The sequence below is a fragment of the Rhinatrema bivittatum genome, chromosome 14 (assembly GCF_901001135.1).
Source record: "Rhinatrema bivittatum chromosome 14, aRhiBiv1.1, whole genome shotgun sequence".
NCBI classification, from domain to species: Eukaryota; Metazoa; Chordata; class Amphibia; order Gymnophiona; family Rhinatrematidae; genus Rhinatrema; species Rhinatrema bivittatum.
Window position 1 is genome coordinate 965563 of NC_042628.1, and position 15306 is coordinate 980868.

Genomic DNA, 15306 nt, shown 5'->3' on the forward strand with positions numbered 1-15306 from the left:
GCCTTTATCTGTAAACCGATGTGATGTACAAACGAACATCGGAATATAAAAGCTTTAAATTAATAAATGATGATCCGAGGATTTCAAAGTATTGTCCACAGTGACACCCAGATCCTTTTCCTGGTTTGTAACTCCTAATATGGAACCTAAAATCATGTTACAGCGAGGGGTAGTTTTCCCTGAGCGCATCATTTTGCTCTTGTCCACATTACATTTCATCTGCCATTTGGATACCCAATCTCCCAGTCTCGCAAGGATTTCTTGCAATTTCTCACAATCTGCATGTGATTTCACCACTTGGAACAATTTTGTGCCATTTGCACATTTGATCACTCACTCGTTCCCTTTTCCAGATTATTTATTTATAAATATATTAAAAAGCACCGGTCCCAGACACTCCACTGTTTACCCTTCTCCACTGAGAAAACTGACCATTTATTCCTGCTCTGTTTCCTATCTTTTAACAAGTTTGCAATCCATAATACAACTTTAACACCTATCTGATGACTTTGTCTTTATCTCAAGTTTCTCTCATGGTAGGCTTTGTCAAATACCTTCTAAAAATCCAAAAACACTACATCTACTGGCTCCCCATTATCCACATGTTTATCACCCCCTTAAAAAAAATGTAGCAGATTGATGAGGCAAGATTTCTCTTCTGTAAATCCATGCTGACTGTGTCCCTTTAAACCATGGATTTCTTTATGTTCTGTAATTTTATTCTTTAGAATAGTTCCTGTGATTTTCCCACCACTGAAGTCAGGGTCACCAGTCTATACAGTTTCCCAGCCACCCTTGGAGTGCTTTTTAAAGAGCAGCCATCCGATTGGCCATCCTCCAATCTTCAGGTATAATAGATGATTTTAATGATAGGTTACAAATTACTAATATCAGATCTGCAATTTCAGAGTATGGGGGTGTAAACCATCTGGTCCAGGCGATTTACTACACTAGTTTGTCAATCTGCTCTATTACATCATCCAGGTTCCCCAGGATTTGTTTCAGTTCTTTCAAATCATTACCATTAAATAGTGTTTCCAGCATAGTTATCTCCTCAACATCCTCTTCAGTAAATACCAAAGCAAAGAATTAATTTAGTCTTTCTGCGATGGCCTTGTCTTCCCCAAGTGCCCCTTTAGCCCCTCGATATTTGAACGGTCATGTTGACTTCCTCATAGGCTTCCTGCTGTGGATTTATTTTAAAATTTTAGGAATTTTTGCCTCTACTGCCAGCTTCTTTTCAAATTCTATTTGCCTGCCACATCAGTGTTTTGTATCTAACTTGACAGTGCTTATGCTTTGTCCCATTTTCAACTGGATCTTTCACTTTTACCTTTTAACCTCACTGGCAGTCATTTGGCCTTCCTTCTGCCTTTTCTATTGCATGGAATACATCTGGTCTGGGCTTCCAAGAATGTAGGTTTTTAGATGTCAACTGCTGTGTATAAGGTGTAGGTTGCCCAGTGACCGAGCTCAAATCCCACTCCATCCAACTGATACACTTTGACCTGGGGCAAGTCACTTTTATTTTCCATTGCCTCATATCCACTGAAATTGTAAGCTGTCTAGATAAGAACATAAGAAATTGCCATGCTGGGTCAGACCACAAGGATCCATCAAGCCCAGCATCCTGTTTCCAACAGTGGCCAATCCAGGCCATAAGAACCTGGCAAGTACCCAAAAACTAAGAAGATCCCATGCTACTGATGCAATTAATAGCAGTGGCTATTCCCTAAGTAAACTTAATTAATAGCAGGTAATGGACTTATCCTCCAAGAACTTATCCAAATCTTTTTTAAACCCAGCTACACTAACTGCACTAACCACATCCTCTGGCAACAAATTCCAGAGCTTTATTGTGCGTTGACTGAAAAAGAATTTTCTCTGATTAGTCTTAAATGTGCTACTTGCTAACTTCATGGAATGCCCCCTAGTCCTTCTATTATTCGAAAGTGTAAATAACCGAGTCACATCTACTCGTTCAAGATCTCTCATGATCTTAAAGACCTCTATCATATCCCCCCTCAGCCGTCTCTTCTCCAAGCTGAAAAGTCCTAACCTCTTCAGCCTTTCATCATTGGGGAGCTGTTCCATCCCCTTTATCATTTTGGATGCACCTAAGCCTGGACAATTCTCGTTCAACTTTGTACCAGCTTTGGCTGCACCTTGATCTTTAAATACAAGTTCTCCTTGTATTGAAGGATTGTTTTTGAATCTTGGTGGAATGTCACAGACCAAATAACCCTGAGTGACTTTTCATATGTTAACGCCTCATCACTGCACATTTGAAAGGCACTTCATTTACATACATTAGATGCAGTGATTTTTACCAACCTGCTTCTTACTGCCACTGTTTTCTACAGTTTAACATCCTTCTTCACACACACTAGAACGGTGCTCTTCCAATTGTAATTGGTTCAACCCCCCAAATTATCCTCTGGAAATTTCTTTTGATGTATTTAATGGGACTCATTCCTCAAGAATGTAATGCCACTGATATTGCTTTATTTTACCTCGTGTAATTGGTCCCTCCCGACGCAGCCCTTGCGAAACACGGTCCATGTCGAGGGACTGACATTTCAATAAAGATTTGGCATTTTGGAATTATTGAACTTTTCCTATTTAAATTATTTTTTTCTGGTTTGTTTTACATGGACCTTTGCAACACGCCTGTTGGATTGTGTTCATATTAGTGTCTGCTCATCATGCCACACCTCGTTGTGGGTTTATCGTGTATTGTAAACCCCATGATTTAGGGTCCATATACAGTGTCAGTGCTGAGTATTCCTCTGCATTGCTTGACAGAGTGGGCGCATCAGATTCTGGCAGGTTGCAAGTTTGAGTCTGCTGCAGTGACTCTGTCTCTCTTCTGTGCTATATGGGTAGGGAGGGGTCAGTAGCTTATTGCTTTACCTTGTCAGGACCCATAGACAGTGGGAGGGGGGGCTTGTCCCTCTCCCCCACTCCTGCCTTAGAATTGTTGTTGAGCCCCTGGTGTTCTCTCTACAGGTGCTGGCCCCCTAATGGCAGCGACTTTAAGAAGGGGATTCAGTGCAGGGCTCAGAGACCCTGCGGCCCCCTGCCCCTTCCTCCCACATGGGCTCCTGTTACAGGCCTTGCACTGACTTCTGCAGGGCTGACACCTATATGGGGGATAGTCTGGTATCTATGAAACGTTGATGCCAGAGGCAGTTGCTTGTACCTTTATTCAGGTCTGGCTGTGATGGGGAGGGGTCAGCAGCTTGCTGTCCCACTCCTCCTCTGGAAGAAGACTCGTAATATTAACTGATCAAGATACTGCTTTCATGTTTTGCTTAGAAATGGCTCATTTTGCTTCAAATGGTGATGGGCTGGTTGTGACAGCAGACAGGGGAAGCGGGGAAGTTCTCTGGATGCAGAACTACGGCTCACCTGTGGTGGACATATTCTTGTGGCATCAGGAGGCGCTCCGCAGGATCCCCCACCTAAACGTAGCCATGGAAACTCTGCGGTACCTGACCTTCAACTCGCAGGATATTCGGGTGATGAAGTGGAATTACCAGTCTGTGAAGGATCTCTCCACCACAAAGACCCGACTCATGTGAGTCTACGCTTCACCTCGCTCGGGTACAACCCATTGACACCTCCCCTTCATATTCTAACAAGAGTGGCTTTTATTGGGATAAGCAGATGGCTCCAGGTCAGAAGGAACAGATGTGACTGTCCTTGCTTCTCAGCTCCTGAATGTGAAAGAGGATTTTTCAAAGCAGAATCCCAAACAGTTGTTAATGCATAGGGAATTTCTGTATTATACAATCTTTAAGGCAGTATCTGAATGGCTACTCTAGTATATAAGTAAGTCCTGATTATTTACAAGAAATTCAGATTCATTTAGTATTTCAAAAGTGAAAGCTCTGTAAATGTTACCATGTTCTATAATACTTAGAGAAGGTGGTTAAGAGCAAGGTTTCCAGAGGTAGAGGGTGGGAGGGAGGGAGAATGCTGAAGGCGTTTTGAAATAATTGTAGGCAAGTTATTGAGAACTGTGCATTTACTCCCTCTTTTTCAAACCCATTCAGACTGATTTGGTGCTTTTGTACTACAGGCCAGCGCTGTATGTGGGGAAGCATGCATCCAGCTTCTATGCCTCCAAATCTCTCATCCATCAGGGTGTGGCACTTGTGGTAAGCACTAAACTGCAGAAAACAGTCTGTAGGGGTTTCCTCTTCACAGTATATGCATTCTGGTTGAATAGATAAATTGTCTGCAAGCTGTTCTGTATCCCGTGTGTTCTCTCCAGCCCCAAGGCATCGTGATAGCCCATGTGGAAGGCCCCACAACAGAAGATGTAACGCTCAAAGAGAGCGGCGAATGTGAGATCACGCCCAGCACCGATGTCCGCTACCCCCAAGGCAGTGTCATCTCTTTCCAGAACCAGTGGCTACTTGTAGGTTAGTTTTTTGTTTAGACTTAGTTTTAGCATGAGCTAAGCCTAAGCTTGTTTTTAGTTTATAAGTACTCTGCATGCTCTTAGAGCTATAAATCCAGACCTGTTCAGCGTCTTGTACTCTCTCTCCTCTTCCTCGCCATTTTCCCAAGATATTGGGCGTTCTTTGGTTTAGGCTTGAAATGATCTCATGCAGCGGAGTTAGCAGAGTAAAGAGCATCGCAGTAAGAGAGCCACATTCCTCTTTGGCAGGGCAGACCTTGGCGTTCCTTGGAAAGTTTCATTTTGCATGTTTGCTCCAGCAGTTCCCAGGCTTTGAGTACAGTTCCAGTTTTCAGGTTATGCACAGTGAATGCGAGTCGTCTTTGCATATATTTTATCAAAAGACCGAGTTATCCTCCAAACTAAGCAGGATACTTATGGATACTTAAGGACTGGATTTAGGAACATTGCATTCAGGTGAAAGTCCCCTCTCTGATACCAGCCAGCTGTCCTTGGAGTGACAATCTCTGATTTTGGTCAAAATTAGCAGTTTTTGAGCTCTGTTCTGCATAATATTCAGCCAGTTTGGCGTGGTTCAGTGGGTATTTTGTGACACATGCCCTATCTTCATTCCCACTACATGCCTGTTGTATGTAAAGCCTGTTGCTAATTTATTGTTTACTGTAAACCGAGGTGATGTATATTTTTACGTGCCGCGGTATATAAGAATCACTAAATAAATAAATAAAATGTCCCAAATATGACAATTCCCTGTACGTACCCAGACCAGTCCAGACTCCTGGGTTTTGCCTCCCTGCCAGCAGATGGAGACAGAAATTTTCAGAAGCACTGGCATATAACCCGGAGTACCACCTGCGACCCCTCAGGATTTCTCTGTCTCCAGCAGATGGAGGAGGTGCAAAACCAGCAGTTCTGAATCTCTTGGTGAAAAAAAACAAAACAGGTTATAGGACAGGATTTCCCTCCTAGGAGGTTGGCAGGTTCTGCTGGGACCATCCTTCCTAGTAGGGCCGGACGCGCAGGGGTTGTGACCCGAATTTGCTCCAGTTTCCCAAGCTTGGGGGTTGAAAGCTGATGGGTCCAGTTCCCTCACCTTCCGGGTCTTGGGGGAGAATGAAACTTTGCCAAGGCTCCAGATAAGATTGTCTTTTTCTCTGTTTGTAATGTTTGTTACAATAAAAAAAAAAGTAGCGAGAGTTTTTGTTTCCCTTTCAGGCTTCAGACAGCGCTCTCTGCCTAGCCTCATTGCTGCTTTCCCCGGTGCCGGCGGTGCAGGGAGACGGCTCCGGGCGCTCTGCCTAGCCTCGTTGCTGCTTTCCCCGGTGCCAGCGGTGCAGGGAGACGGCTCCGGGGGCTCTGCCTAGCCTCGTTGCTGCTTTCCCCGGTGCCGGCGGTGCAGGGAGACGGCTCCGGGGGCTCTGCCTAGCCTCGTTGCTGCTTTCCCCGGTGCCGGCGGTGCAGGGAGACGGCTCCGGGGGCTCTGCCTAGCCTCGTTGCTGCTTTCCCCGGTGCCGGCGGTGCAGGGAGACGGCTCCGGGGGCTCTGCCTAGCCTCGTTGCTGCTTTCCCCGGTGCCGGCGGTGCAGGGAGACGGCTCCGGGGGCTCTGCCTAGCCTCGTTGCTGCTTTCCCCGGTGCCGGCGGTGCAGGGAGACGGCTCCGGGGGCTCTGCCTAGCCTCGTTGCTGCTTTCCCCGGTGCCGGCGGTGCAGGGAGACGGCTCCGGGGGCTCTGCCTAGCCTCGTTGCTGCTTTCCCCGGTGCCGGCGGTGCAGGGAGACGGCTCCGGGCGCTCTGCCTAGCCTCGTTGCTGCTTTCCCCGGTGCCGGCGGTGCAGGGAGACGGCTCCGGGCGCTCTGCCTAGCCTCGTTGCTGCTTTCCCCGGTGCCGGCGGTGCAGGGAGACGGCTCCGGGCGCTCTGCCTAGCCTCGTTGCTGCTTTCCCCGGTGCCGGCGGTGCAGGGAGACGGCTCCGGGCGCTCTGCCTAGCCTCGTTGCTGCTTTCCCCGGTGCCGGCGGTGCAGGGAGACGGCTCCGGGGGCTCTGCCTAGCCTCGTTGCTGCTTTCCCCGGTGCCGGCGGTGCAGGGAGACGGCTCCGGGGGCTCTGCCTAGCCTCGTTGCTGCTTTCCCCGGTGCCGGCGGTGCAGGGAGACGGCTCCGGGAACTTGTCTCTGTTTGTTTGGTTTTTGTCTTGTGGCCCCCGGAGGTTCCTTTTTTATTGCCCCCTGACTGGCTGTCTCCTGCGTGGTTGTGCGCACTGCCGCCATGCCGAAGGAGCTACGATGCTCCGTGTGCGACCATGTGTCCTCGCGTTTATCACGGGACTCTCGCTGCTCCCGATGTCTTTCAGTCGGGGAAGGCACATTGGGCGGGACAGCAGAAGTTTCTTCACAGCAGCGCCGGCGCGCAGTGAGGCCTGCGATCCTGTTCCAGCTGAGCGCGGGAATGGTGGCCATTTTGGATACTTTTGGCTGTGAAGTCTCAGACTGTAGCAAGGGGGAGGAGAGCTCCCACCACTGCTGTCTTCACCCGATTTAAGCCTGGGGGGGCCCGTGGAGAGCAATCGGGAGAGGATTCAGAGAGGGTGTCCTTTGAGCGGGACTTTCTCAGTCCCACCCTATTTAGGGAAGCTCTGGTACATCCCAGGAGTCTGGACTGATCCGGGTACATACAGGGAAAGGAAAATTGGTTCTTACCTGCTAATTTTTGTTCCTGTAGTACCACGGATCAGTCCAGAGTCCCCCCAGCTCTGGAGAGTTTGCACGTTCTGTATGTCTAGTCTGTTAGTTATGTGAAGATCTGGCACAGGCTTTTTTCTCTGCCTTTTGTTGCTGTATCAGTCGGCAGTTTGTATTCTCTCCTTTTCCTCTGCTCGTTCGGGGGATATTGTATTCTTAGTTTGATCTGGAACTGTTCTTGGTTTGGTATCAGCTTGGGTACATAGGAATACTGAGGGGTTGCAGGTGGCACCCCAGGTTATATGCCGGTGCTTCTGAAAGTTTCTCTGTCTCCATCTGCTGGCAGGGAGGCAAAACCCAGGACTCTGGACTGGTCTGTGGTACTACAGGAACGAAAATTAGCAGGCAAGAACCAATTTTCCTTTTGGCTTTGAAAGTTGGTCCCCTATTTGTTGTTAGAAAGTTATCATACAGCGACAATAATTGTTTGTAGTAGATGGGTTTATTTTGTTTTAGGATACTATTAGTTATTCTGCTGTTGAGACTATACCTCGGAATTTTAGTGAGTGTGTAAATATTCTATTGTAACACCCCCAGGTCACCATGAGCCACCCCCTGTAGTTCACACAACAATGCTAAGAACATTTCCTGAGACCCTGAGGAGAGACACAGACATGATAATCCCCAGGGATTCTAGCCACAGGACATTGTTTGATGTAAGTAAAACTGTGGCTGATGTATCTCACAACACGTGATGTCTAAGCTTTGTTACAGTAGGGCTACAACCCAACTGTAGCCTCATCATCACTGACAAGCGTGGAAAAGACTGGAGCTCATGGGATAGGAGGCAGTGTCCTAGTGTGGATTAGTAACAGAGGAGAAAGGTCATTAGGGCTATGCCCGTAGTGTACAGATCTGTACTATTTAGCACATTCATAAATGATCTGGAAAAGGGAGCAAGTTTTGAGGTGACCATGGTTTCAAGTGGTTAAAACAGCAGCAGATTGTGAGGAACCACAGAATGGTCCTTGGGAGACTGGGCTTCTAAATGACAGATACAATGTAATCTGGACAAGTGCAAAGTGATGCACGTAGGGAAAATGAATCCCAACTTACGGGTATATGTGCTAGTTGTTACCAGCCAGGAACCAGAACCTTAATCTTCGCCTCAGTGTAAAGGCAAATGTTAGAAATTATTAGGAAAGGAATGGAGAACATCATAATGAGAGGGTGACCCCATCTTAAGTATTGTGTGCAGTTCTGGTTCTCTCAAGTCAGACATAGCGGACATAGAAAAGGTAGCGGGCAGGGAATCAAACATGACAAAAGGGGATGGAAAGCTCCCTTATGGAGAAAGTTCTGGTTGTCTCAACTCAAAGAGACATAGCGGACATAGAAAAGGTAGCGAGCAGGGAATCAAACATGACAAAAGGGGATGGAAAGCTCCCTTATGGAGAAAGTTCTGGTTGTCTCAACTCAAAGAGACATAGCGGACATAGAAAAGGTAGCGAGCAGGGAATCAAACATGACAAAAGGGGATGGAAAGCTCCCTTATGGAGAAAGTTCTGGTTGTCTCAACTCAAAGAGACATAGCGGTCATAGAAAAGGTAGCGGGCAGGGAATCAAACATGACAAAAGGGGATGGAAAGCTCCCTTATGGAGAAAGTTCTGGTTGTCTCAACTCAAAGAGACATAGCGTAAATAGAAAAGGTAGCGAGCAGGGAATCAAACATGACAGAAGGGGATGGAGAGAGGCTAAACAGATGAGGGCTCTTTAGCTTAGGGGATATGATTGTGATTTATAAAATCAAGAGCAGAGTGGAACAGATACGTAGGGAATGGTTATTTTCCCTTTCAAATAACACCAGGACTAGGGGATACTCCATGAAACTAGTAACCAGAACATTTAAAACTGTTTTTATTGCTCAACGTGCAAGCTAGCTATGCAATCTGTTGGCAGAGGATGTGGTCAAGGCAAATAACATAGTGAGGTGCAAAAGAGGATCGGACCAACTTCCTGAAGGAAAAGTCCATAAACTGACCTGGGAAAGCCAGCGCTTCTCCCTGGGAGTGAGATACAAGAAACAGATCAAGTATTTGGGATCTGGACTGGTTGCTGTCAGACAGGATGCTGTCTGACCCAGCACGGCACTTCTTATGTTCTTATGGAGAAGCTGCTTTCACATAAATAAGAGCTACTGCACTCATTTAGCAATCTTACGGTTCTCTACCTATCTAAACCCATGATAGAAATGTATTCCAAGCAATATGTTGCTGGTTAAGAGTTCACTCTTAGCTCCTTGTAACCACCTCTGTGCTACTCATACCAGCACATTTCCAAAATAAAAATGTGTGATTAAAGATCAGAGGTTGTTAGCTGTGAATGTTGCATGCGCTTTCTGCAGCATTCAGTGCTAGGAAACGTGGGCTCTCGGGGGTGGCTGGGGACTTTCTTTTTCTGTTCTTGGAGTAATAAACTTTTTTTTTTTTTTCCTTTAGTCTGTTTCACCTAATGGATTGGAAAATCAACTGCAGGAAAGGGAGCTCTGGAATGGATTTGAAGCTGAGGGTCTCCTGCAGCTCGTAGGATGGGACATAATCACTACCGGGATCATTACCGTGCTGGTAGGAGGCTGGATCCTGTTTGCCGTTACATATCTACAGGTGAATGTTTCTCTCTTTCTAACTCCTGTAACGAGGGAAGTGGAACAGTTTCTCACTCCCAGCAAGTGGGGTAACGAGAATGAACAGAGAGCAAAGCCTGGCCTGGCCTGTCCTTGTCCTCCCCAGACACCTGTTCCTTCCTTCCCCCACCCACCTTATCCTCCTCCAGATGGCTTAGGTGAGTGCCGGTAGTGTCCTAATCTTCCTGACGTCTGGTCCCTGGCAGGGCTGGCTTTCTTCCTATGCCCCTGACATGTGCTGACCCTGGACTCTAGCTAAGGATTGCTGCTGTGATGACAAATGGCATCGTAGCCCAGTGGACCCCAGTTTTAATTAAGGTAACAGGAGGAAACTGATGGATGAAAGTCTCTCCATCTATCCTTAAAGCTAGCAATTCTGTAAAACTGAATAATGTAACGGAAACTTCATGGCTAGTATTCTTACCTCATGGCATTGAATTACTAGAAGGAATTAAAATTAGAAGACTTCATGTTTCGTATCAGAAAATTCAAGAGCAACAGAAATGGCAGCAGCAGCAGCTGGAACAGCAGCTGGAAGAGAAGCTTCAATGCCTACAGCAACAGCAGACCCCCCCCCTCCTGCCCTGCAGGGGATGGAACCATCCAGGCATCCTGTGAAAACTCTGTGAGTTCAGGCCATCAGGACCCTGAGAGAAACAGCTGGTCAGCAGCACAAGGAATACTGCATACAAATCCTGCCAAAGCCAGCTCAGGAGGTGAGTGACAGCAGTGTCATACTGTGCCTGGATCCAAGCCCTGCCCCCCCCCCACACACACACAGCTCAGGAGGTGAGTGACAGCAGTGTCATACTGTGCCTGGATCCAAGCCCTGCCCCCACACACACACACAGCTCAGGAGGTGAGTGACAGCAGTGTCATACTGTGCCTGGATCCTAGCCCCCCCCCCCCCACACAGCTCAGGAGGTGAGTGACAGCAGTGTCATACTGTGCCTGGATCCTAGCCCTGCCCCCCCCCCCCACACACACACAGCTCAGGAGGTGAGTGACAGCAGTGTCATTCTGTGCCTGGATCCTAGCCCCCCCCCCCCACACACAGCTCAGGAGGTGAGTGACAGCAGTGTCATACTGTGCCTGGATCCTAGCCCCGCCCCCCCCACACACACACAGCTCAGGAGGTGAGTGACAGCAGTGTCATACTGTGCCTGGATCCTAGCCCCCCCCCCCCCACACAGCTCAGGAGGTGAGTGACAGCAGTGTCATACTGTGCCTGGATCCTAGCCCCGCCCCCCCCCACACACACAGAGCTCAGGAGGTGAGTGACAGCAGTGTCATACTGTGCCTGGCTCCTAGCCCTGCCCCCCCACACACACAGCTCAGGAGGTGAGTGACAGCAGTGTCATACTGTGCCTGGATCCTAGCCCTGCCCCCCCCCCCCCCCCCCACACACACACAGCTCAGGAGGTGAGTGACAGCAGTGTCATACTGTGCCTGGATCCTAGCCCTTCCCCCCACACACATAGCTCAAGAGGGGAGTGACAGCAGTGTCATACTGTGCCTGGATCCTAGCCCTGCCCCCACACACACACAGCTCAGGAGGTGAGTGACAGCAGTGTCATACTGTGCCTGGATCCTAGCCCTGCCCCCCCCCCCCCCACACACACACACACAGCTCAGGAGGTGAGTGACAGCAGTGTCATACTGTGCCTGGATCCTAGCCCTGCCCCCACACACACAGCTCAGGAGGTGAGGGACAGCAGTGTCATACTGTGCCTGGATCCTAGCCCTGCCCCCACACACACACAGCTCAGGAGGTGAGTGACAGCAGTGTCATACTGTGCCTGGATCCTAGCCCCCCCCCCCCCCCCCCCCCCCCCCCCACACACACACAGCTCAGGAAAGGAGTGACAGCAGTGTCATGCTCTGCCTGACCCCCAGTTTAGGAGGTGAGTGACAGCAGTGTCATGTCTCTGACAGAGGAAGTGAGGAGCAACAGTGTGATAATTAGCTCTCCAGAGGCCATGCAAGAAATGTTGACCCCCTTCCCTGTGTCCCCTGGAAAGTCAGAACTGTAGAATGGCCGTTTCCTTCCGAAACTTACATTTTTCTCTCTTCTGCATTCCCCTTTTTTTCTAGACTTACTTGTTATAGGGAAGATCTCCTTTCATCCTAGGGACATATTGGGTCATGGAGCTGGAGGCACCTTTGTCTTCAGGTGAGGCTGCTCCTTTGGGGATTTATCGCCTTGCATGTTTGCACCTGCTATAACCACGTACTCTCTGGTCCCAGGGGGAAGTTTGATGATCGAACTGTTGCAGTAAAGAGGATCCTGCAAGAATGTTACAACTTTGTTGATCGTGAGGTGGAACTGCTTCGGCAGTCGGACGAGCACGCCAATGTAATTCGCTACTTCTGCACTGAGAAGGACAAGCAGTTTTATTACTTGGCCATTGAGCTCTGTGCAGCCACGCTGCAGGAAGTAAGTGACAAGGAGGCAGAGATGTGGGTGTGAAGCTGGTTTTTTCCCTCCTTTAAGAACTCCTCTGCCTTAAAGACTTTGATCTAACCTGTAGGTGCATCCTGGTCTTGCAGCCTTCTGCAGTTAGCAGCTGAATCGGAAGAGATAGCAGAGGCCAATGCAGAAAGGTGCATTCAGCTGCATGTACAGCTTTTCCTGCTCTGGAATACGTATTTTCTGTGTCCAATGTAGAAAATGTGCGTTTTATGTGAAATCTGTTTTTATTTTGTGACGTATACACCATAGGGTACATAATGCACTCCGTTACATACCATGCAGTTGTAAAATTCAAGTATCAAGTAAACTTCAACAGCAATCAACCCCCCCAGCACTGAGAAGTGAATGACAAAGGAACCACAAGGCATAAAATATCATAAACTATAATAAAATGACAGAGAAGCACCAATAGATCTGTCAAATATTAATGCGCTTAAAAAATTGGCTCTTAGAAGTCTGAGGTAAAGACAAAATGTGTGGCATCCAGACTGCATTTATAGCCCGTCTGCCCCTTACCGACTATGGACAGAGTTTCCATAGTTAAAAGATGAAGAATGGCGGAATGCCAATAAATGTGAGTATTGCTTAGCACCTGGCGTGGAAATCCCTGCAGATGTGCTCGTTAAGCAGTGCTCCCTAATGCAAAGCAGTGTGCTGGCAATAACCCGGTATTCCTAACGCTAGAAACCTGACTCCAGGATGTATCGTGCTAACTGCTGCCACTTAGCCAGATAAGTACTTTCTCCTCCCAGAGTTAAAATGTCTGTTCCACCTCTGCCAAATGTACATTTTACAGTCAACACAATTTTGTTTTTTAATTCACGATGCATTTGCAGGCTTTCTTTTACACCAGTGACTTTTAACTTGTGATCATAATGTCTTTTAAGCCGAGAGTAATGTGGTAACATTAGCCGCATCAACATGAATTTACATGTGATGAACGCTGTTAGTTGTGCACTGGTTTGGATGCACATTTTGGACGAGCTAATCCCTTTATTGCATAAGAGGTTATGGACATGCGTCCAAAAGTAGATGTGAATTGGTTATTTACTCTTTCGGATAATAGAAAGACTAGGGGGCGCTCCATGAAGTTAGCATGTGGCACATTTAAAACTAATCGGAGAAAATTATTTTTCAACGCACAATTAAACTCTGGAATTTGTTGCCAGAGGATGTGGTTAGTGCAGTTAGTATAGCTGTGTTTAAAAAAGGATTGGATAAGTTCTTGGAGGAGAAGTCCATTACCTGCTATTAAGTTCACTTAGAGAATAGCCACTGCCATTAGCAATGGTTACATGGGATCTTCTTAGTGTTTGGGTGCTTGCCAGGTTCTTATGGCCTGGATTGGCCACTGTTGGAAACAGGATGCTGGGCTTGATGGACCCTTGGGCTGACCCAGTATGGCATTTTCTTATGTTCTTATGTAAATGGAACTTACTCGATGAGAGAAGTGTGATAGGTGGAGTATCTCAAGGATTGGTTCTTGGACCAGTTCTGTTCAATATCTTTGGGAGCAATATTGTGGCAGGGTTTTTGTCTTTTTGTGGATGATACTAAGACCTGCAACAGGGTGGATGTACTTGAAAGAGCGTAGAAAATGAGAAGCGATGTAAGAAAACACTGGGGAGTGGTGAAAAGTTTGGTAGCTGGGATTCAATGACAAGAAGTGCAGAGCTACGTATTTGGGGGTGCAGCAATTCAAAGGAGATGTACGTGGATTGAGAGAGGCCAGATGGAGGCTGGGCTGCAGAATAAAGGAGTTCTGGAGACCGTATCTCAAAAAAAGAGACAGGATGGAAAAAGTCCAGCATGGGGCAACCAAATGATGTGGGTTCTGCTCCGGAAGCCCTAAACATGAATGCCCTGGAGGATTTGTAAATACCTGAAAGGAATTAGATGCATAAGAATCAAACCTTTTCCAATGCAAGGAAGCTGTAAAGGAGTCACTTCAGAAAAGGTGGTGGATGCATGGAATGCGCTTGCCAGAAGACGGGAGGAAGATGAGAGCAGTAATGGAATTTGAAAAAGCACCAGATCCTAGTATAGAAATGGAGTAACTTTTATGTTAACTTGAGGATTGGCAGTTACTGCCCTTGACGGAAGGTAAGTGGATGGCCAGTTAGGGTTTCTATCTGCCGCCGGATTGGTCAGTGATGCACATACAGTAAGTGTATTCTTGGTCTGTAGGTATCGCTCTGCATTCTTGTGGTGCGGGACCTTCCAGTGGCTGCAGATGTTGGGGCGGATTTTCAGAGCCCTGCTCGCCCAAATCCCGGGCGGATTTAGGCGAGCAGGGCCCTGCGCGCTGGTAGGCCTATTTTACATAGGCCTACCGGTGAGCGCAGAGCCCCGGGACTCGCGTAAGTCCCGGGGTTCTCCGAGGGGGGCGTGTCGGGGGCGGGCCCGGTCGTCGCGGCATTTAGGGGGCGTGTCGGCAGCATTTGGGGGCGGGAACGGGGCGTGGCTACGGCCCGGGGCGGTCTGGGGGCGTGGCCGCGCCCTCCGTACCCGCCCCCAGGTCGCGTCCCGGCGCGCAAGAGGCCCGCTGGCACGCGGGGATTTACTTCTCCCTCCGGGAGGCGTAAATCCCCCGACAAAGGTAAGGGGGGGGGCTTAGACAGGGCCGGGTGGGTGGGTTAGGTAGAGGAAGGGAGGGGAAGGTGAGGGGAAGGCAAAAGGAAGTTCCCTCCGAGGCCGCTCTGATTTCGGAGCGGCCTCGGAGGGAACGGGGGTAGGCTGCGCGGCTCGGCGCGCGCCGGCTATACAAAATCAATAGCCTTGCGCGCGCCGATCCAGGTTTTTAGCAGATACGCGCGGCTCCGCGCGTATCTGCTAAAATCCCGCATACTTTTGCTTGCACCTGATGCGCCAGCAAAAGTACGCCAATTCGCGCTATTTGAAAATCTACCCCGTTATGCGTAGGTGACAGCACCACTTTGTTCGTCTTCTAGTCTCCTTGCAGTTACTTCACTTTACATCATTTTTTTTTATAGTTTCCAGGAATCTTTACTTTAAAACATAAAGTTAATGTATGTGTAGAACACAA

General features: G+C 48.3%; 1 protein-coding gene across 1 annotated transcript in view; it reads left to right on the plus strand.

The window, feature by feature from the left end:
* The window catches only part of ERN2 (endoplasmic reticulum to nucleus signaling 2), a 58814-nt gene that overhangs the window by 24579 nt on the left and 18929 nt on the right, over positions 1–15306 (plus strand). The window contains exons 8-16 of the mRNA XM_029577195.1: positions 3319–3580; positions 4085–4163; positions 4280–4430; positions 7701–7819; positions 9603–9767; positions 10271–10401; positions 10433–10503; positions 11882–11960; positions 12035–12224. Of these exons, the coding sequence (XP_029433055.1) occupies positions 3319–3580; positions 4085–4163; positions 4280–4430; positions 7701–7819; positions 9603–9767; positions 10271–10401; positions 10433–10503; positions 11882–11960; positions 12035–12224 (1247 nt within the window). The remainder of the gene's footprint in view (positions 1–3318; positions 3581–4084; positions 4164–4279; positions 4431–7700; positions 7820–9602; positions 9768–10270; positions 10402–10432; positions 10504–11881; positions 11961–12034; positions 12225–15306) is intronic.